Source organism: Notamacropus eugenii, chromosome 3, assembly GCF_028372415.1.
Source record: "Notamacropus eugenii isolate mMacEug1 chromosome 3, mMacEug1.pri_v2, whole genome shotgun sequence".
Taxonomy (NCBI): Eukaryota; Metazoa; Chordata; class Mammalia; order Diprotodontia; family Macropodidae; genus Notamacropus; species Notamacropus eugenii.
In genome coordinates, this window is record NC_092874.1 from 212,913,816 (window position 1) to 212,937,315 (window position 23,500).

The 23,500-nt window shown below is 36.1% G+C and overlaps 1 protein-coding gene across 2 annotated transcripts in view; it reads right to left on the bottom strand.

Annotated features, from left to right (window-relative positions):
• Positions 1-23,500, bottom strand: part of SLC2A13 (solute carrier family 2 member 13) — a 227,900-nt gene that overhangs the window by 195,943 nt on the left and 8,457 nt on the right. For both annotated transcript variants that reach the window (XM_072654311.1, XM_072654312.1), the window contains exon 2: positions 5,289-5,448. In XM_072654311.1, the coding sequence (XP_072510412.1) occupies positions 5,289-5,448 (160 nt within the window). The remainder of the gene's footprint in view (positions 1-5,288; positions 5,449-23,500) is intronic.

Consider the following 23,500-nt stretch of genomic DNA (forward strand, 5'->3'; position numbering starts at 1 on the left):
CCCCAAGATCTATCATGTCCACTACATCGGCAGCTTGTACCTGGCTCTTAAGAAATAAGTGCAATGTAATTCTCACAAAATAAACATGTCATGAACTTCACATTTACAAAATACATAGCAACAGAACAACTCATTGCCAGGGTGGTTAAATGGCCTTAAACAAACACAAAAGTATGTAACATAACATACTCCATGCCTTATACATTCTTAGAGGGTCAAAATCTTTGAGCAGTTCTACAAAATTTTTATTTTGCCCTTACAGCTGATCTCTGAGCTCCAGGGTTTTATTTCTTGCAGGTCTAGGGGATGATTGCTCCTGGCTTCTGCCTGAGTACTAACACAAGCCTCTCTCCACTCCTGCTCCAGGACTTGCAAAAGTGACCATCGCCTTTCAGGGTAAAAGATAGACATTCAATGAAATAGGGGACTTTTAATCATTCCTGAAGGAAAGACCAGAGCTGGACAGAAAATTTGATCTTCAAATACAGGACTCCAGAGAAGAATAAAAAAGTAAACAGGAAAGAAAAAAACCAACAACATGGTATTCAATAAGATTAAACTGTTTACATCCTTACATGGGAAGATAATAATTGTAATTATTGAGAAGGGCAGTTTAAAATGATATATATGTAGACAGAGAGTGTGAGTATGATTTGATTTTAATGTGATGATATGAAAAAATTAGTTAAGGAGTGAAAAAAAGGATTGTACAGGGAGAAGAGGAAAATGGGAGGCAGAACTATGTTGTGTTTATCCTTCATTCTCGAAGAGGACCGTGGCATCAGGGAGATGATGACATCACTTGCAGTTGACTTTGATTTGAGTGATGGAAGGCCATGCAAAGTCTAAGCCTCAAATTCTCTTCCAGAGTCATCTGGGTCCATTGGACAACTAGAAATGGCCCAGGTTGCAATGGGAAACCCTGCATTTTTTTGGCTAAATTCCTTTCATCACTTTGAGTAATGTAATGTTAAATCAGTGAATAGGTCTCTTTAAGAAGTGGGTCAAAGTGCCTTTAATTAAAAAAAATCAAACTGAGAGGAAAGACACTCAGAGTTGCATGCCAAAAGAGAAACAGAGAACAATTTGGAACTTTGACCAAAAGACTATAAAACTGTGCGTACACTTATCCAGCAATACCACTCCTAGAGCTGCATCCCAAAGAGATCATTAAAATAGAAAAAGGATCCACATGTACAAAAATATTTGTTGCAGCTCTTTTTGCAGTGGCCAAGAACATAAAATCAAAGGGGAAGCCCATCATTTGGGGAATGACTGAGCAACTTGTGGTATATGAATGCAATATTGTGCTAATAGAAATGATGAACAGCCTGACTTCAGAAAAACCTTGATAGACTTATATGAATTGATGCTGAGTGAAGTGAGTAGAACCAGGAGAATGTTTTACACAATAATGGCCATCATGTGTGAAGACAGTTTTTGATAGACTTAGTTCTCTGCAGCAAAGCAAGGACCTAAAGCATTTCCAAAAGATTCATGATGCAAAATGCCATTCACATCCAAAAATCTATGAAGTCAGAATGCAGAATGAAGCAGACTATTTTCTCTTTTGATATGTTTGGTTTTGTTTAGTTTTACTTATGCTTTCACCCATTCACTTTAATTTTTCTATGCAACATGACTAATGTGAAAATGTGTTTAAGAAGAATGTATATGTAGAGCTCATATGAAATTGTATGTTGTCTTGGGGACGGAGGTGAAAGAAGGAGGAGAAAACTTGGAACTTATGGAAGTGATTGTTGAAATTTGAAAACAAAGAAATTTGAAAAAATTGATTAATTTTTTTAAAAAAATTAAATGACTCAAGGGATACTCCTTTTAATTAATGAAAAAAATTGAACTGGGAGGGGAAGACCCTAAGGGTTGCAGGCCAAAGGAGAAACAATTACAAGGGAAATGGAGAACAATTTGGAACTATGACCAAAGGGCTATAGAAATATGCATACACTTTGATCCAAAAATACCACTTCTGTATCCCAAAAAGATCATTAAAATAAGAAAAGGACCCACATGTACAAAAATATTTATAGCATTTATTTCTGTGGTGGCCTAGAACTGAAAATTGAAGAGATGCCAAACAATTGATGAGTGGCTGAGCACGCTGTGGTAATGGAATACTATTGTGTGATGAGAAATGATGAACAGGTTGATTTCAGAAAAACCTGGAAATACTTATATGAATTAATGCTGAGTGAATTGAGCAGGACCAGGAAAACACTGTGCAAAGTAACAGTCACTGTGTGTGATAACTGACTTTGATAGATTTAGCTTTTCTCAACAATGCAAGGACCTAAAAAAATTCTAAAAGACTCATGATGCCTTCCACATCCAGAAAAAGAAATGTGGAGTCTGAATGCAGATCAAAACATACTATTTGCTTTCCTTTTTCTTTTGTTTTGCTTTTTTCTTTCTCATAGTTCCTCCCATTTATTCTAATTCTTCTATACAATGTGACTAATGTGAAAATATGCTTAACAAAAATGTATATGTTGAGCCTATATCAGATTATATGCTGTCTTGGAGAGGGGGAGAAAAGAGTGGGGAATATAATTTAACACTTATGGAAGTGAGTGTTGAAAACTAAAAACAAATAAATTAACTTTTCTTAAGAAGAAAAAAATAGATACAGAAAAGCATTTGATAAAATACACCTGTTCCTATTAAAAACACTAGAGAGCATAGGAATAAATGTAGTCTTCCTCAACATGATAGGTAGCATCTATCAGCATGCATCATGTGTAATGGGGATAAGCTAGAAGCATTTCTAAAAGATTGTAAATGAAACAAGAATGTTCATTATCACCACTGTTATTCAATACTGCACTAGATATGCTAGCTTTAACAATAAGAGAAGAAAAATAAACTAAAGGAATTAGAATATGTAAAGAAGAAACAAACCTATCATTCTCTGTAGATGATTTGATGATATACTTAGGGAATTCTACAGAATCAAGTAAAAAATTACTTGAAATAATTAACAACTTCAGCAAAGTTGTAGGCTATAAAGTAAACCCACATAAATCACAGACATTTCTATATATTACTGACAAAACCAAACAGCAAGAGATAGAAAGAGAAATTCCATTTAAAGTAACCATAAACAATATAAAATATTTGGGAGCCTACCTGCCAAGACAAACACAGGAACTATAAGAACAAAATTACAAAACACTTTTCACACAAACAAACTTTGTTCTAAACAATTGGAAAAGTATCAGTTGTTCATGGGTAGGCCAAGCAAATATAATAAAAATAATAATTCTACCTAAGTTAATTTATTCATGCGGTGCCATACCAATCAATTTACCAAAAAATTATTTGATACTGCCAGAAAAAACAATAACAAAATTCATCTGAAGGAACAAAAGTTCAAGAATATAAAAAGAATTCATAAAAAAAATGCAAAGAAAGATGGTAAAGTCACCCTACATATAAAACTATATTATAATGCAGCAACATAAAAACTATTTGGTGCTTGCTAAGAAATAGACTGGTGGATCAGTGGAATAAGTTAGATACACAAGACACAAAACACTATGGTAATCTATGTTTGATATAACCAAAGACTCTGGCTTCTGGGATAAGAACTCAGTATTTGCCAGAAATTCCTGGGAAAACTGTATGGCAGAAACTAGACATAGACCAAGATCATGCAGCATATGCTAAGATAAGGTCAAACTGGGCATGTGATTTAGAGTCTAGACATAAAGTAAAAAAAAAAAAAGACATACCATAAGCAAATTAGGAGAGCAAGGAATACTTTTACTGTCAAATCTACGAAGAAAGGAAGGATTTATGATGAAACAAGAAACAGAGAACATTATGAAATGCAAAATGAATCATTTTAGTAACATTAAACTAAAAAGCTTTGTGCATACAAAGTCAATGCAACCAAGGTTATTAAGAAATCAGAAAGCTGAGAAACAATATTTAACAATCAATGTCTCTGATAAAGGCCTAGTTTCTAAAATATGTAGAGACCCATTTCAAATTTATGAGAATACAAGTCACTCTCCAGTTGATAAATGATCAAAGGATATGAACAGGCAGTTTTCAGAGGAAGAAATTAAAGATAGCTATACTGATACAAAAAAACACTCTAAATCACCATTGATTAGAAAATTGCAAATTAAAACAACTCTAAGGTTCCACCATCAGATTGGTTAATATGACAAAAAAGGAAAACAATAAATGTTAGAGAAGATGGGGAAAATTGAAACAATAAAGCATTGTTGGTGGACTAGTGGACTGATCCCACCATTCTGAAGAGCAACTATGCCCAAAGAACTATAAAACTATGAATGCCCCTTGATCTAGAAATATCACTACTAGGCCTTAATCCCAAAGAGATCATTAAAAAGGAAAAAGGAGTCACATGCACAAAACTTTTTATAGCAGTGCTTTTTGTGGTGGGAAAAAAATGGAATTTGAGGAGATGTCTATCAATTGAGGAATGACTGAACATGTTGTAGCATATGAATGTAAAGAAATACTATTGTGGCATAAGAAATGATGAGCAGGCAGATTTCAGAAGAACCTGGAATCATTTAGACAAACTGATGCTGAATGAAAAGAGCAGAACCAGGAGAACATCCTATATAGTAACAGCAGCATTTTGTGATGTTCAACTTTGATAGACATAGCTCTTCTCAGCAATACAATGATCTAAGACAATTCCACAAGGCTAGAGATGGAAACTGCTACCCACATCCAGACAAGGAACTGTGGAGTCTGAATGAAGATCAAGGCATGCTATTTTTTCTTTTCTGTTTGCTTGTTTTTTTTTCTCATGGTTTTCCACTTTTGTTGTGATTTTTCTTTTATAATGTGACTAAAGTGGAAATGTGTTTCATAGGATTGTACATGCATATCCTATACCACATTGTTTGTTATCTTGGAGAGAGGGAATAGGAGGGAGTGAGGGAGAAAAAAAAACTGGAATCCAAAATCCTATAAAATTGAACGTAGAAACTTTTTAAAATAAAATAAAATGAAGAAAAATTTTAAAGATAAAAAATGAGTACCACAACATTGATATTCTATTTATTATTAAATTGAATTGTTAGCATTTGTCCACTTTCAGACTTTTTGTTGAAGAGTAAATAAACCCTCCAGTCAGGTACTGTCACATAAATTAAGAAGCGCCTAATCATAAGAAACCTTAAGCTACTTATGCTTCTTAAATCATTGCAGTTTCTCCTCCTAGATGTACTAAAAATTTGATAATTTGCATATTTGAGAGCTAAATATAAAAATGGTGCACATACCTCCATCCATCCTTTGTAAGATAACTGAAGGCTCCATCAACAACACTTGCAAAGAACTGTCCTCCTGTGATGAATAGTGTGTTAACAGTAACTAATCTGCCTCTTAAATTGGGTGGAGAAACCTCTGCGATATATACTGGTACTGTCATGGAAGCAATACCTACAAAGAAAGAGATGAGAAATAAAAATAGCATTCACCTTATATTACCCTTTGTTGCAACTGTTGAAATTGGATGACTACATATGTTTGTGTAAATGCACACACTTCAGTTCTTAGCTCACAGCTTTCATTTATATTTATGTTTAGTATAATATAGGAATGATTTTATACATTTTAAAGACTCCATCTGCTATTTAGTGAAAATCTCTTTTAAAAAAAATTAAGGGTATAGAAAGAGACAAAAAGGGTATGTTAACCTTGGCCCTGCAAACAGATGGAAGAATTCATGCAACATACAAAATTATTCATCAAATTTACTGTATGGCTAATTAAAAGAAGACAAATTAAAAGAAAATGCCTTCTCAAAACAAACAGTTCATATACAAATGCTTTTATTTCTAGAAGTCTAAAAATATGAAAATGTGGGGGCAGAGCCAAGATAGTGGAGTAATAGCAAGCACTTTCTAGAGCACTGACCTCAAGCCCAGCCTGTAAAAACTGTTCTAAACAAGTCCTGGAGCTGCAGAACCCACAGAATGATGGAGTGAAGCAAATCTCCAGTCCAAGACAACCTAGAAGGTTGTCTGTCATGCCAAGTAGGGGGCAGGACACAGAGCACAAACCAATGTGGGCTCTGGTGGCACAGAAAGGACCTGAACAGGCCTTGGGGAGACTGAATCTCTCACATCTGTGGCAGTTTCCAGACTTCAGGACCCCAAAACGTGAAGACAAAATGGAAGGTCAGTGGTGAAAGCCTGTGGGACCACTGTGAGAGAATGGAGTGGTCCAGCCCCAGCCTCATGGTGTCAGAGGGGGAAGGGGTTGGAGGAAACCACAGAAGTCACAGCAACTGCAGCGGAGGAGACAATGACTATTTCTGGAGCTCTAGGCCCACAGATTGTGCGGGAATTGAGTGGCTGACAGTACACACCTTCCACCCCAACTGGAAGCAGAGATCTACCTTGACAAAGAGCTCAAAAGTCAAGTAAATGACTAGGGAAATGAACAAAAACTGGAAAAAGAATCAGACCATAGAATGCTATTTTGGATACAAGGAAGACTAAAGCATGCAAACAGAAGACAACAACATCAAAGCTCCTCCATCCAAAGCCTCCAAGAAAAATAGGAATTAGTCTCAGGCCATGGAAGAACTCAAAAAGGATTTTGAAAATCAAGAGAAGTAGAGTAAAAACTGGGAAGAGAAATGAGTGTGATGCAAGAAAACTATGAAAAACAAACCAACTGCTTGCTAAAGGAGGCCAAAAAAATGCTGAAGAAAATAACACTTTAAAAAATAAACTAATCCAAAAGGCAAAAGAAATTCTAAAAGCCAACGAAGAGAGGAATGTCCTCAAAGGCATAATTGGCCAATTTGAAAAGGAGGTCCCAAAGCTCCCTGAAGAAAATAATTCCTTAAAGATTAGAATGGAGGAAGATGGCGTAGTAGAAAGACGCACATACACATAGCTCCGAACCCACAACCCATAGAACAACTACAAAGAAGTAACTCACGGCGAATTCTGCACCCAGAGGCCACAGAACATTGGAGCGAGGGAGATTTCTGTTCCGGAGAGACCTGCAAACCTCTCGTAAAAGGTCCTTCGTGCTGCGGACTGGGCACCGGGACTGGGAGCTGAGTACAGCCCTGCCGTGGCCGCGGCACCGAGAGGAACAGATCCGAGCGGGCTTCAGGGACGGGATCTCCAGCGGCCGCACAAGTACCTCCAACCACAGGTGACGGGGGTCTGTGAGAGAGTCCCTTTGGTGGGTCGAGGGGGGAGTGGGGTGCCCCCATGGCTTGGGCCCCCTCGGGAGACAGAAGCTGAGGGGCAGCGGCAGACCAGGGCTCTCCAAGCAGGCAGGAGCCTGGATCCATTGTTGAAGGTCTGTGCATAAACTCCCTGAGGGAACTGAGCCTGAGAGGCAGCCCTGCCCTCACCTGAGCATCTGAATTTAATCTCACACTGAATAGCAGCCCTGCCCCCGCCCAAAGCCCTGAGGCTGGAAGCAGCATTTGAATCTCAGACCCCAAACACTGGCTGGGAGGATCAGGAGGTGAGGTGGGTGTGAGGAAAATATTCAGAGGTCAAGTCACTGGCTGGGAAAATGCCCAGAAAAGGGAAAAGAAATAAGACTATAGAAGGTTACTTTCTTGGTGAACAGGCATTTCCTCCCTTCCTTTCTGATGAGGAAGAGCAATGCTTACCATCAGGCAAAGACACAGAAATCAAGGCTTCTGTGTCCCAGCCCACTCAATGGGCACAGGCCATGGAAGAGCTCAAAAAGAATTTTGAAAATCAAGTTAGAGAGGTGGAGGAAAAGCTGGGAAGAGAAATGAGAGACATGAAGTCAAAGCATGAACAGCAAATCAGCTCCCTGCTAAAGGAGACCCAAAAAAATGTTGAAGAAAATAACACCTTGAAAACTAGCCTAACTCAATTGGCAAAAGAGGTTCAAAAAGCCAATGAGGAGAAGAATGCTTTCAAAAGCAGAATTAGCCAAATGGAAAAGGAGATTCAAAAGCTCACTGAAGAAAATAGTTCTTTCAAAATTAGAATGGAACAGATGGAGGCTAATGACTTTATGAGAAACCAAGAAATCACAAAACAAAACCAAAAGAATGAAAAAATGGAAGATAATGTGAAATATCTCATTGGAAAAACAACTGACCTGGAAAATAGAGCCAGGAGAGACAATTTAAAAATTGTGGGCCTACCTGAAAGCCATGATCAGAAAAAGAGCCTAGACATCATCTTTCATGAAATTATCAAGGAAAACTGCCCTGAGATTCTAGAACCAGAGGGCAAAATAAATATTCAAGGAATCCACAGAACACCGCCTGAAAGAGATCCAAAAAGAGAAACTCCTAGGAACATTGTGGCCAAATTCCAGAACTCCCAGGTGAAAGAGAAAATATTGCAAGCAGCTAGAAAGAAACAATTCAAGTATTGTGGAAATACAATCAGGATAACACAAGATCTAGCAGCTTCTACATTAAGGGATCGAAGGGCATGGAATAGGATATTCCAGAAGTCAAAGGAACTAGGACTAAAACCAAGAATCACCTACCCAGCAAAACTGAGTATAATACTTCAGGGGAAAAATTGGTCTTTCAATGAAATAGAGGATTTTCAAGCATTCTTGATGAAAAGACCAGAGCTGAAAAGAAAATTTGACTTCCAAACACAAGAATGAAGAGAACCATGAAAAGGTGAACAGCAAAGAGAAGTCATAAGGGACTTACTAAAGTTGAACTGTTTACATTCCTACATGGAAAGACAATATTTGTAACTCTTGAAACATTTCAGTATCTGGGTACTGGGTGGGATTACACACACACACATGCACACACGCACACACACATAGAGAAAGAGTGCACAGAGTGAATTGAAGAGGATGGGATCATATCTTAAAAAAAAATGAAATCAAGCAGTGAGAGAGAAAGATATTGGGAGGAGAAAGGGAGAATTGAATGGGGCAAATTATCTCTCATAAAAGAGGCAAGCAAAAGACTCATTAGTGGAGGGATAAAGAGGGGAGGTGAGAGAAAAACATGAAGTCTACTCTCATCACATTCCACTAAAGTAAAGAATAAAATGCCTACTCATTTTGGTATGAAAACCTATCTTACAATACAGGAAAGTGGAGGATAAGGGGATAAGCAGAGTGGGGGGGGATGATAGAAGGGAGGGCATGGGGAGGAGAGTGCAATTTGAGGTCAACACTCATGGGGAGGGATAGGATCAAAAGAGAATAGAAGTAATGGGGGACAGGATAGGATGGAGGGAAATATAGTTAGTCCTATACAACACAACTATTATGGAAGTCATTTGCAAAACTACACAGATTTGGCCTATATTGAATTGCTTGCCTTCCAAAGGGAAGGGGTGGAGAGGGAGGGAGCTAAAGAAGTTGGAACTCAAAGTGTTAGGATCAGCTGTAATGTTCTTACCACTAGGAAATAAGAAATACAGGTAAAGGGGTATAGAAAGCTATCTGGCCCTACAGGACAAAAGAGAAGACAGAGACAAGGGCAGAGAGGGATGATAGAAGAGAGAGCAGATTGGTCATAGGGGCAATTAGAATGCTTGGCGTTTGGGGGGGGAGGGGAGAAAAGGGGAAAAATCTGAAACCCAAAATTTTGTGAAAATGAATGTTAAAAGCTAAATAAAAAAAAAAAAAATAAAAAAAAAAAGATTAGAATGGAGAAGATAGAAGTTATGACTTTATGAAAAATCAAGAAATTATAAAACAAAACCAAAGGAATGAAAAAATAGCAGACAATGTGAAATATCTCATTGGAAAAACAACTTACCTGGAAAATAAATCCAGGAGAAACAATTTAAAAATTATGGGACTACCTGAGAGCCATGATCAGAAAATGAGCCTAGACACCATCTTTCATGAAATTGTCAAGGAAAATTGCCCTGATATTCTAGAACCAGAGGGTAAAATACATCCTGAAAGAATCCACCAATCATCACCTGAAAGAGATCCCAAAAGGAAAACTAGGAATATTGTAGTAAAATTCCAGAGTTCCAAGGTCAAGGAGAAAATATTCCAAGTGCCCAGAAAGAAATAATTTTGAGTATTGTGGGAAATACAATCAGGATAACACAAGATCTAGCAGCTTCCACAATAAGGGATCAAAAGGCTTAGAATATGATATTCCAGAAGACAAAGAAAGGATTAAAATCAAGGATCACCTATTCAGCAAAACTGAATATAATACTTCAGGGGGGGAAATTGTCATTCAATGGAATAGAGGACTTTCAAGCATTTTTTATGAAAAGATCAGAGTTGAATAGAAAATTTGATTTTGAAACACAGGAATCAAGAGAAGCATGAAAAGATAAACTGGAATGAGAAATTATTAAGGACTTACTAAAGTTGAACTGTTTACATTTCTACATGTAAAGATAATATTTATAAGTCTTGAAACTTTTCTCAGTACTAGGGTAGTTGGAGGGATTATATACATATAGACAGATGGCATAGGGTGATTTGAATATGAAGGGATGATATCTAAAAAATAAAATTAAGAGATGAGAGGAATATATTGGGAAGAGAAAGGGAAAAATAGAATGGAGCAAATTATCTCTCACTTAAAAAGGCAAGAAAAATATTTTTTAGTGAAAGGGAAGAGAGGGGAGGTGAGAAGGGAAAAGTAATCTTTACTTTCATCACTTTTGGTTTAAGGAGGGAATAATATGCATACTTAATTTGCTATGAAAATCTATCTTACACTACAGGAAAGTAGGGGAGAAGGGTATAAGCGGAGGTTGGAGCAAAGAGGAGGAGGACATAATTAGAAGTAAATACGCTTGAGGAAGGATGGGTCAAAAGAGAGAATGGAAAAAATTGGGGGCAGGATAGGATGGAGAGAAATATAGTTTAGTCTTTCACAACATGACTTTTATGGAAGTCTTTTGCATAACTACACATGTATAACCTACATTGAATTGCTTGCCTTCTCGGTGGGGATGGTTGGGGAGGGAAAAAGGGAGAGAAGTTGGAACTCAAAGTTTTAGAAACTAATGTCAAAAATTGCTTTTATATGCAACTGGGAAATAAGATATACAGGCAATGGGATATAGAAATCTGTCTTGCCCTCCAAAAAAATAGAGGGGATGGGGATAAGAGAAAGGAGGGGTGTGATAGAAGGGAGGGCAGATTGGGGGAAGGGGTAATCAGAACGCACACTGTCTTAGGGTGGAGGGAGGGGAGTGATGGGGAGAAAATTTGGAACTCAAAATCTTATGGAAATGTATGTTGAAAACTAAAAATAAATTATAAATTAGAAAAAATATGAAAACGTTTTGCAAATATAACTTACTTTATTATAGCCATGAGGAAATACAATCATAGTAGTGACAATTCAAAATCATTTCCTTTTTCATTGCTTAAATAATTGTTAATTGCAGGTAAAAGACTTATTTATAGATCAATACTGTCAGTAAATTTCAGATTCTGTTCCTCCCAAGTTCTACCAATTATTAGGAACTCAGTAAAACTATGTAACTCAAAATTATAAAAGATGAAAATAGTCTTGGGATTTTATGACTTTCCGAAAAATATATCATTATAGACTGACAGAGAAGAAAACACATCAGTTGTTTCCCCTCTCACAGAATTGCTCCCATAGCTCTAAGTTGCTATATTACTACTTCTAGAATTGTATTTCAGTAATTACATAAAATATGTGAAAGGTTTCAGAATTTGATTGATATTGGTTGATTTGTTCTAACTTATTTGAAATAACAAAAATAGCATTAATAAATTATTTTCCCAATTACCCTGCATTAAGAATTTTAGCAAAAGGAACCATCTGGAACATAGTCTTATTCTAGGAAGTTAATAAAATTTCTCTAAGCCAAAACTCATAAGGCTATGCATTTTGCAAGAAATTCAAAACAATGTCAAAGCCATCATTAAAACAACTGTGCATATAGAAAGGCATCAGAATAGAATTTGCAAGCTATACTGTGTTGAAAAGTGATCATGCTAACAGATAAAAAGAACTGAAGAAATGTAAGTAAAAACAGAATCATAAAATATAGAGTTGCAAAGTTGCTGTGATAGGAATACACCTCACCTGTACACTAGTCTGGCTGCTGTGGACGCTGTGAGTTTCACATTGGTTCTACACCTCCTTCTTTAAGGAATATTAGGAAAGAGATAATAACCTGCAATGACCAAGAAGAGCTCAGACCCCCCAGAAACACCCAAATGAAGAAATAAAATCAATTTTGTAACATTTTATAATTGATTCTATCTTGTAATTGATCCTATTCTGTATTACTGTCCTATTTTGCATGATTGCTTCCAGCTACCTTTTTTTGTCTCTTTGCCTGAGTTAAGTTTAGAAATTCAGTTCTCCTGCTAATCACTGTTCTATTTTTGCCTTAAGGAAATCTATTATCCTTGAGGAATGCAGGTACACAACAGGAAATCTCATCCACTTTCATGCAGGTGGACTCAAATAATGAACATTTCTTAGTCACAGGAGTTGTCTCCTAGGAGTCAGGTAGTCTGCTATCTCTGGTCTACCATCAATAGCTTCAGCATGCAGATAGTTCTTGTAATTGAATCAAGCACTCTTCTAAGACCGAGAGGGCTGGTTGCTAGTCCCCACATGAGTGCTAGCCCACTCTTCTTGATGTAACCAATGATATTGTGCTCACTTCCATGAAACTGTCAGCCCTGTAACCAAATGCATTGTTTTACCTACCTACTCAAATATGTTCTTTGTTGTCTTGTACTTCCCAACACTATATGAAGGCTAGTAAGCCCTACCTTGTAGCCTTTGGACACTGAGGCCATTGAAGCAATTTATTGGTTATTGCTAGCCTAATTAATAAATTGATCATTCTCAGAACATTGTCTCCCAGTTAACCTTAATTTTCAAATATAACACCAATAAAATTTTAAAATGAACTAGTATAAAAAGAAATAAGGAGAATCAACTATAGACACTTTTACCCAATTCATAGCAAGATAAATGAAAATAACAAGACAACATACCAGAACTTATGGGATGTAGCAAAAGCCATTAACAGGGGAAGTTTTGTATCTCTAAATGCTTACATGAATAAGATAGAGAAAGAAGAGATGAATGAAATGGGCATTCAATTAAAAAGGCAAAAAAGAACAAACTAAAAAGCCTACTAAATGCCAAAATAGGAATACTGAAAACCAAAGGAGAGATGAATAAAATTGAAATTATGAAAACCACTCAACTAATGAATAAAACTAGGAGCTTGTTTTAAGAAAAAATAATGAATAAATCTTTGGCTAATTTGATTTTTAAAAAAGAAAGAAGAAAACTAAATTAGCAGCATCAAAAATGAAAACAGTGAATTCACCACCAATGAAGGGGAAATCAAAACAATAATTAAGAGCTATTTTGCACAACTACATGCCAACAAATATGACAATCTTAGTGAAATGGATGAATATTTATGAAAATATAAGCTACACAGATTAACAGAAGAGGAATAAAATACTTTAAAAACCACATTTCAGAAAATTAAATTGAACAAGCCATCAATGAACTCCCTAAGAAAATATCTCCAGGGCCAGATGGATTTACAACTTAATTCTATCAAGCATTTAAAAAAGAACTAACTCCAATACTATATAGACTATTGGGGAAAATAGATGAAGAAGAAGTCCTACCAGATATGTTTCTATGGTACAACCAAGGTACTGATACCTAAACCAGGAAGAGCCAAAATAGAAGAAAAAAATTATAGACCAATTTCCTTAATGAATATAGATGCAAAACTTTTAAATAAAATAGTAGCAAAGAGTTACAACAACTTATGTTGAGGAAAATACACTATGATCAGGTAGGACCCATAGCAGGAATGCAAGGCTGGTTCAATATTAGGAAAACTATCAGTATCATTAACCATGTAAACAACAAAGCAAACAGAAATCATACGATTATCTTAATAAAAATAGAAAAGACTTATGACAAAAAAACAACACCCGTTCTTATTAATGACACTTGAGAGCATATAAATAAATGAAGTCTTCCTTAAAATGATAGGTAACATTTATCTAAAACCATTAGTAAGCATTATATGTAATGGGGATAAGCTAGAAGCATTTCCAGTAAGATGAGGAATGAAACAAGGAGGTACATTATCACCACTGTTATTCAGTATTGTACTAGAGACATTAGCTTCAGCAAGAAGAGAAGAAAATGGAATTGAAAGAATTAGAACAGGGAAAGAAGAAACCAAGCTATGACTATTTGCAGATGATACAATGATATACTTAGAGAAGCCTAGAGAATCAAATAAAACATTCCTTGAAATAATAAACAAACTTACAGAAATAAAAACTGCAAATATAAAATGAACCCACATAAATCATCTGCATTTCTATATTTAACTTACATAACCCAACAGCAGTAGATAGAAAGAGGAATTCCATTTAAAGTTACTATAGACATGAAAGAATTTGCAATCCACCTGCCAAAACAAACACAGGAACTATATAAACAACTTATCACACAAATAAAGTCAGATCTAACTAATTAGAAAAATATCAGTTGCTCATGTGTGGACTGATCAAAAATAAAAATGACAATTCTACTTAAATTAATGTAATGGTAATTTAAATGAGAAGATCTTTTGCATTCATTAATAGGCCCATGTGACCTCCCTGGGTCACATGGAAGCCTAAGTCACATGAGTTTGAGTCACATGAAGCCTGTGGTGGAAGGAGTTTTCTGAAGGGGTGGAATAGGAAGGGTGAAAAATGAAGAGGTTGAGTTAGAGCAGAGTTGAGAGGAAATTAGTCAGAGCCCAGTCAGAGCTGGGAAGGATGCAGCCAAGAAGGCAGCTGGCCAGTGTAAGTGAAATAGCTTGTTTGTAATTTTGTTTAAGAGTGCCTGCTTGTGATTTGTTTAATTGAACTGTTTTGTGGGAAGACTAGGAGGGTGAAGGCTGGGGATGGTGTTGTTCTCTGCATTGTTACTGTGTATAGATTTTTGTTACTATGACGGATTTGGCTTTCTGGTTTCTGAATAAATGTTTTGGTTCTGTCTTTTATATGGAGAGTTTGTTGTATTTGGTGATTCAGAACTGGGCTGGAATATTCATGGCTACTGCAGGCACTATGAATATCACACTGATACTACCCTTATTCTGAGCTATACCAATACAACTACCAAAAAGTTATTTAATAAAGCTGGAAAAAATAATAACAAAATTCATCTGAAAGGATAAAAGATCCAGAATATCAAGGTAATGAAAGATAAAGAAATACAAGGAGAGGCGGCCTACCTGAAACAGATCTTAAATTGTACTATAAAGCAGAAATCATCAAAACTACTTGGTACCAGCTAAAAAATGCAGTGGTGGATCAGTGGAATAGGTGAAGTACATAAGACACAACAGTCAATGACTATAGCAATCTTCTATTTGAAAAATCGAACAACTCCAGCTTCTGGGATAAGAACTCATTATTTGACAAAAACTCCTGGGAAAATTGGAAAATGGAATGGCAGAAATTAGGTATAGATTAACACATTATACGCTATACCAAAATAAAGTCAAAATGGGTAGGTACGTGGTTTAGATGTAAAGATTGATACTACAAGCAAACCAGAAAAGTAAACCATTCAATTTACTTGTCAGTTCTATGGAGAAGGGAAGAATTTATGACCAAACAAGATATAGAGAACATTATGAAATGCAAAATGTATGATTTTTATTACATAAAAACTCAAAAGGTTTTGTACACAGCCAACGCAAGATTATAAGGGAAGCAGAAAATTAGGAAAGAAGTTTTTCAGTATCTTTGATAAAGGCCTCTTTTCTAAAATAGGGAGAGAGTTCAGTTGAATTTATAAGAATCCAAGTTGATAAATGGTCAAAGGATATGAACAGACAGTTTACAGAGGAAGAAATTATGCTCATATGAAATAATGTTCTAAATCACTGTTGATTAGAGAAATGCAAATCAAAACAACTCTGAGACACCATATCACCTCTATCAGATAAGCTAACATGACAAAACAGGAAAATGGTAAATGTTGGAGAAGATGTGGATAAATAATGACACTAATGTGTTGTTGGTGGAGTTGTGAATTGATCCAAACATTCTAGAGAACAATTTTTGTACATAGAAACTATGTACAAAGGGCTATAAAACTGTGCAAACCCTTTGACCCAGCCATACTGCTTCTAAGATTGTATTCCAAAAAGATCATTAAAAAATGGGAAAAGGACTCACATGTACAAAAATATTTATAGTAGCTCTTTTTGTCCTGGGCAAGAACTGGAAATAGAAGGAATACCTATCAACTGGGAAATGGCTGAATAAATTGTGGTATATGAATATAATGGAATACTACTGTGCTATAAGAAAAGATGAACAGGAGGACTTCAAAGAGGCCTGGAAAGCCTTGTATGAACTGATGCTGAGTGAAATGAGCAGAACCAGGAGAACATTGTACACAGTATCAGTCACAGCGTGTGAGGACTGTTTATGGTAGACCTAGCCCTTCACAGCAATGCAAGGACATTCTAAAGGACTCTTGAGTAAAAATGGCATCTACATCTAGAGAAAGAACTATGAAATTGGAATGCACAATGAAGCAGACTATTTTCTCTTGTGTTATGTTTTGTTTTAGTTTGTTTTTTCTCATGATTTCTCCCATTCTTTTTAATTCTTCTATGCAACATGACTAATGTGAAAATGTGTTTAATAAGAACATATGTGTAGAATCCATATAAGATTGCATGCCATCTTAGGGAGGGAGAGGGGAGAGAGAGAAAGTCTAAGACTTGTGGAAGTGATTGTAGAAAACTGAAAACAAATAAATTAATTAAAGTTCTAAAAAAGGCAAAAAAATAGGGAAAGGACCCATATGTACACAAATATTTACAGGAGCTCCTTTTCTGGTAGCCTGCAACTAGAAATTGAGGGAATATTCATCAATTGGGGAATGGCTAAGCAAGTTGTGGCATTTAAATATAATAGAATACTGTAATGCTATAAGAAATGATGAATAGATGGGCTTCAGATATACCTGGATAGACTTATATGAACTGATACTGAGTGAAATGAGCAGAATCAGGAGAACATTATACACAGTGACAGTCACGGTGTGCAAGGACTGTTTTTGATAGACTTAGTCCTCCACAACAAGGCAAGGATCTAAAATATTTCGAAAGAATTCATGATGCAAAATGCCATCCACATCCAGAGAAAGAACTAATTTAAAATAATATATTAGGAAGTAGGTTACAACAACATATTGGAAAGATTATATTTTTGGATAAGTTAGATTTATGCCAAGAAATCAGGTAAGACTACATAGTGTATAAAGAGAAAAGACTATATGGTATATAAAGAACAAAATAATTATAACCACCAGATTGTATCAATAGATGTTGAAAAGACCTTTAATAAAATATACTTGCAAATCCTGAAAAGACTGGAATATATAGAAATAAATGGACCTTTTCTTAATATAGCAAATGAAATCTATGTAATATCAAGAGCAAACATTATATAGAAGAAAGAAACATTAAAATCTCTTTCAACAAAATAAGGATGGACGCCCATTATTGCCACAAATGCAATGCTAGCTACAGCAATAAAAACAGGAAAGAAATCTAGACACTAGGGATAGGAAAAGAGAAAATAAAATTTTTGCTTTTTGAGAATGATTTATATTAAAAACCCCAAAGAGTCAACTAAAAACAATTGAAATAATTAACAAATTTGCAAAATTGAATTTTATAAATCTACCAAAATCATTAGCATTCCTGTAGGACACTAAAAAGCAATGGTGAGAAGAGACAGACATATACATATATGTGTATATTTATGATTTTTTTTAATTGAACTGGTTTGTGGGAAGCCTAGGAGGGTGAAGGCTGGGGATGGTGTTGTTCTCTGCATTGTTACTGTGTATAGATTTTGTTACTATGGCAGATTTGACTTTCTGGTTTCTGAATAAATGTTTTGGTTCTGTCTTTCATGTGGAGAGTCTGTTTTATTTGGTGATTCAGAATTGGGCTGGAATATATGTATATGTATATATGTGTGTGTATACATATATATATGTATGTATATATATGTGTGTGTATGTGTACATGTATATATATATATATATACATATATATATATAATTTGAAGAATGTATCTACTCAGATTACCAGAAGAAAATCAAAATAATCCACAGATCACCTCCTGAAAGAGATCCTAAATTGAAAACACAGACAAATATTGTAGCCAAATGCCAAAATTACCAGGCCAAAGAGAAACTACTGTAAGCAGCCAGAAAGAAACAATTTAATTATCATGGAACCACAATTAGGGTTATTTAGGACCTTGCAGTTTCTACATTAAACAATCAGAAGGTTTGGAATAGGATACTCCATAAGGCAAAGGTTGGATTACAACCAAGGATCAACTGTCCAGCAAAAGTGAGCATAATCTTTCAGGGTAGGAGATGGATATTCAATGAAATAGGGTACTTCCAAACCTTCCCAATGAAAAGAACAGAGCTCAACAGAAAAATTAATCTTCAAATGCAAGACTAAAGAGAGGAATAGAAAAGTAAACAGGAAAGAAAAGAACATGTTATTAATAAGGACCAACTGTTTAAAACCCTACAAAGGAAGATGACACCTGTAACTCTTGAAAACTGTATTGTTATTACACCATTGAAAATGGGTATACATAGAGGGCATGGGTATAAGCTGAATTTAATGTGATGATGCAAAATCTAATTCAGTGATGAAAAGCTGGAGAAGAGGAAAGGAGGAGGCAGAGAAGGGTAAATTACATTACAGGAAAAGTCACAAAAATCTATTACAGCAGGGTGAAAGAAAGGAAGAAAATGGGAATTATTTGAACTTTATTCTCATCAGACTTTGCTCAAAAAGAGAATAACACTTAGTTATAGAAGTATAATGGACCTCATAGAAAGTAGGAGAGGATAGGGGAAAGAAAAGGGAGGGGTTGGATAGAGGGGAGGGAAGAAGTAGTAAGGGAAAAGGGAAAGAAAAGATAGGGGGCTGATAGAAAGAAAGGCAGGCCAAGAGAGGCAGTGGTCAAAAGCAAAACCCTAGTGAGGAGGGAAAGGGAGAAAGGAGAAAGAAAAGCATAAACAGGATGGGGAGAAGTAGGATGGAGAGAAAGAAATAGATAGTAATCTTAACTCTGAATGTCAATGAATGAACTCTCCCATAAAACAAAAGGGTACCACAGTGGATTAAGAATCATAATCTTACAATATGTTGTTTATAAGAAATCTATTTGAAGCAGAGAGAAACACACAGAGAAAAGGTAAAAAGGTGAAGTAGAATATATTATGTTCCAGCTAAAGTAAAAAAAGAAGCAGGGGTGGCAATACTGATCTCAGACAAAGAAAAAGTAAAAATAGATCTAATTAAAAGAGTCAAAGAAGGAAACTACATTCTGCTAAAATTATCATAGACAATGAAGTAATATCACTAAACATCCATGCACCAAATGGTCCAAATTCTTAGAGAAGTTAAGGGAGTTACAGGAAGAAATAGATAACAAAACTATACTAGTGGAGTACCTCAATCTCCTCCTCTCAGAAACAGATAAGTCTGACCACAAAATAAACAAGAAAGAAGTTAAGGAGGTGAGCGGAATTTTAGAAAAGTTAGATATAGTTGACTCGTATGATATGGTAGATATGAAAAAAATTGAAGGGGATAGATTTTGGAATGGGGATCTTTGTCGTTGGTGCATGGTATGCACATAAAAACTGAGCATATATTAGGGCATAAAAACCTCAAATTCTATGCAGAAAAGCAGAAATATTAAATGAATCCTTTTCAGATCATGATGTGACAAAAATTACATTTAATAAAGAGCCATGGAAAGATAGGCCAAAAATTAATTGGAAACTAAATATTCTAATCCTAAGGAATTAATGGCTCAAACAACAAATCATAGAAACAACCAATAACTTTATTCAAAAAAATGATAATAGTGAGACAATATACCAAAACTTATGGGATGCAGCAAAAGCAGTTGATAAAGGAAGTTTTAGAGCCCTAAATACTTACATGAATAAAATAGAGACAGAAGAATTAAATAAATTTGGCATGAGACTAAAAAATCCAGAAAAATAACAAATTATAATCATGTAAGATTTATACCAAGAATGTAAGGTTGGTTCAGTATTGAGAAAACTACCATCATAATTGACCATATCAGCAACATAATTTAAAAAAATCATATGCTTGTGTCAACAGATACAGAAGAAGCATTTGACAAGATACAACAGCTTGTTCCCATTAAAAACACTAGAAGAGGAAAAATGGAACCTTCTATAAAATGATAAAGAGCATCTATCTAAAATCATCAGCTAGCATTATTTGTAATCAGGTTAAGCTAGAAGCATTTCTAATAAGATCAGGGGTGAAATAAGGATGACGATTATCACCACTGCTATTTCATATTTTACTAGAAATGTTAGCTTTAACAATAAGAGAAGAAAAAGTAATTGAAGGAATTAGAACAGGCATAGAACAAACAAAGCTAACACTCTTCGCAGATAATATAATGGTATGTTTAGAGAGCTCTAGGGACTCAAGTAAAACATTACTTGAAATAATAAACAGCTTTATCAAAGTTGCAGGATATAAAATTGATTATGAGAAGATCATGCAATGCACAAGTCTTCAGCAGTAAATGACCATTGCTGTTACTGTTTCCAACTCCATTCCTCCCTAGGACTCCCTGCCAAGTTTGGTAATCTGAGCCTACTCTAGCATTAAAGTCACCCAGAATTATAAGCTTGTCCACTTTTGGCACACTGATGATAAGGGTCTCTAGGTCTTCATAAAATTTTTCTTTGACCTCATCAAGGTTCAACATGGTGGAAACATAGGCACTGATGATGGTGGCATGGCATTTTCCTGCAACTGGAAATAGCACTGTCATGAATGTGATTACCACTCTCAAATGTGAAGCTATCATGGATTTTGAAATCAAAATTAGTCTAGTCAGCAAGCTGGTATGCCTGCCAAAAGGAGTGAATGACAGGCTCACGATCACCATTTCAGGATATAAAATAAACATACATCAATCATCAGCATTTCTATATATTGCTAACAAAACCCAATACCAAGAGATAGAGAAATTCGGTGGGGTGGAGCCAAGATGGCTGAACGAGAGTTCATATTCACCTAACCTGTAAGTCAAACTCTTTCACATACTTCTAAAAAAAGAATCTGAACAAATTTTAGAGTGGCAGAATCCAATAGGAGACAGAGTGTGGCAGATTTTCAACCCAAGACAGACTGGAAGGTAGACAGGAAGGATCTGTTACACAGGACTGGAGGAGCACACAGCACACAGGCAGTACCATAGTGGACCCTGCCATAGAAAAGTCTAGCAGGAAGTGCTGGGCAGTATGAAGCTGTAGCAGTGCAGGTTCTCAGACACATCAGCCCAGGACAGGAGTCCAGTGGAACTGAGCAACAGAACTGCAAAACCCCAGGTAACTACAGCAGCTGCTCCTGAGAATATCAGCCCACAGATTAAATGCCTGTAAGTCACCCACTTGAACTTCCCAGAACCAAGATGGAGGAGTGATCAGTAAATACTATGTACCCCCCTTGCTGATCTTGAAAAACCCAGAGAATATTTGCCCAGGAAAAATCCTGGAAGAGTAGTATCAGCTAATGGGGTAAAGAATCTCTTAGCATGAGAGGCTAGGAAAATCACAAAGGGGAGTTCCTCTTGCTGTAACTGGAGAAGATCAGTGCAAGACAAGAGCTGTCCCAGATAGTCCCACCTCAGTGAACCAGGAGGAGATCCTGAGCCCCAGTGGGGTGGAGCCCACAATCTCCAATACCAGGACTCCAGGAGTGCCTCAGTACCTTGGGAAGACACTAGCACAGACAGGGTTCACCAACTGCTGAGCTTGCCTATGCTCTAACTCAGCAGAGGAGACCTCCCTGTGCCAGACCACCCCTTCCCCCACTTAGCACAGCTAGCTCCAGGGTAACTGCAGTGAAAGCCAGGAAGGCTTCACCCGGCCTCCACTTTGGTGCACCAGCCAGCTCAGCACCAGGTAAGCTGCAGCATTTTAGATTCTAGCTGAAAGAACCAGAGGCCACAATACAGATAGTCTAAAGTTCTAAGCACAAGAACCATGGGACAGAGCCCTTTGTGTCCCAGAAGCAGAGATTCACTTTAAAAGCCAGGAAAAGGGTGATCATCAAGAGCAAGAAGCAAAACAGAAAAGAAAACACCATAGAATCTTTCTATAGGGAAAAGGACCAAAAGATGAATACCAGAAGGGTGAGCATTGAAACTGTACTCCCATCTGAAAATTCAGAAGGGAACAGGAACTGATCTCAAGCCCAAGGAGCATTCTTGGAAGAGCTCAAGAAGAATTTTAAAAGTCAAATTAGAGAAGTAGAAGAAAAACTGGCCAATGATTTGTAAAATATGAAAAAAGAATCCGCTGAAGAGAACAGTTCATTAAAAAGGAAAATTGGACAAATGAAAAAGGAAGTATGAAACCTAACTGAAGAAAACAACTCCTTAAAAGGAAAAATTGGGGAAATGGAAAAGGAGGTGCAAAAGTTAAGAACAAAGCAATCTATTAAAAATTGGAACAGGGCAAGTAGAAGCTAATGGCTCTATAAGACGTCAAGAATCAGTCAAACAGAACCTAAAGAATGAAGAAATAGAAGAAAATGTAAGATATCTGTTGGAAAAACAACTAACCTGGAAAATAGATCCAGGAGAGAAAAATCTAATAATTGTTGGCCTACCAGAAAGTTATGATGAAAAAAAGATCCTAGACAATATCTTCCAAAGAATCATCAAGGAAAACTGCCCAGAAGTCCTAGATTCAGAGGGTAAAATAGTCTTTGAAAGAATCCACTGTTCACTTCCTGAAAGGGATTGAAAACCGAAATCATCAAGGAATATCATTACCAAATTCAAGAACTTTCAAGTGAAGAAGAAAATACTGTAGGCATCCAGAAAGAAGCAATTCAAATATCAAGGAACTACAGTAAGGATCACACGGACCTTGCAGCTTCTGCATTAAAAGATCAAAGGGATGGGAATACGATATTCTGTAAGGTAAAGGAGCTGGAACTACAACTAAGGATCAATTGCCCAGGAAAACTGAGCATAATATTTCAGGCAAGGAGAAGGACATTCAATGAAACAAGGGATTTTCAGATCTTCCTGATGAAAAGGTCAGAGCTCAATAAAAAAGTTCAATCTTCAAATACAAATCTCAAGAGAGTAATAAAAAGGTAAACAGGGAGAAAAAAAACTTGTTATTCAATATGGGCAAACTGTTTACATCCCCATAAGGGAAGATGATACTTGTTCTTGAGAATTGCATGTTTATTTTGATATTTAAAAGGGATATACATAAATACAGGGAGTGGAAATAAATTAAATGATGTGAAGATGAAAATGTGATTTAAGGGTGTGAAGGGATATCATCGCAGGAGTGATGAAAAAGTAGGAAGCAAAAAACGTATATTGCATCACAAGAAAAGGCACAAAA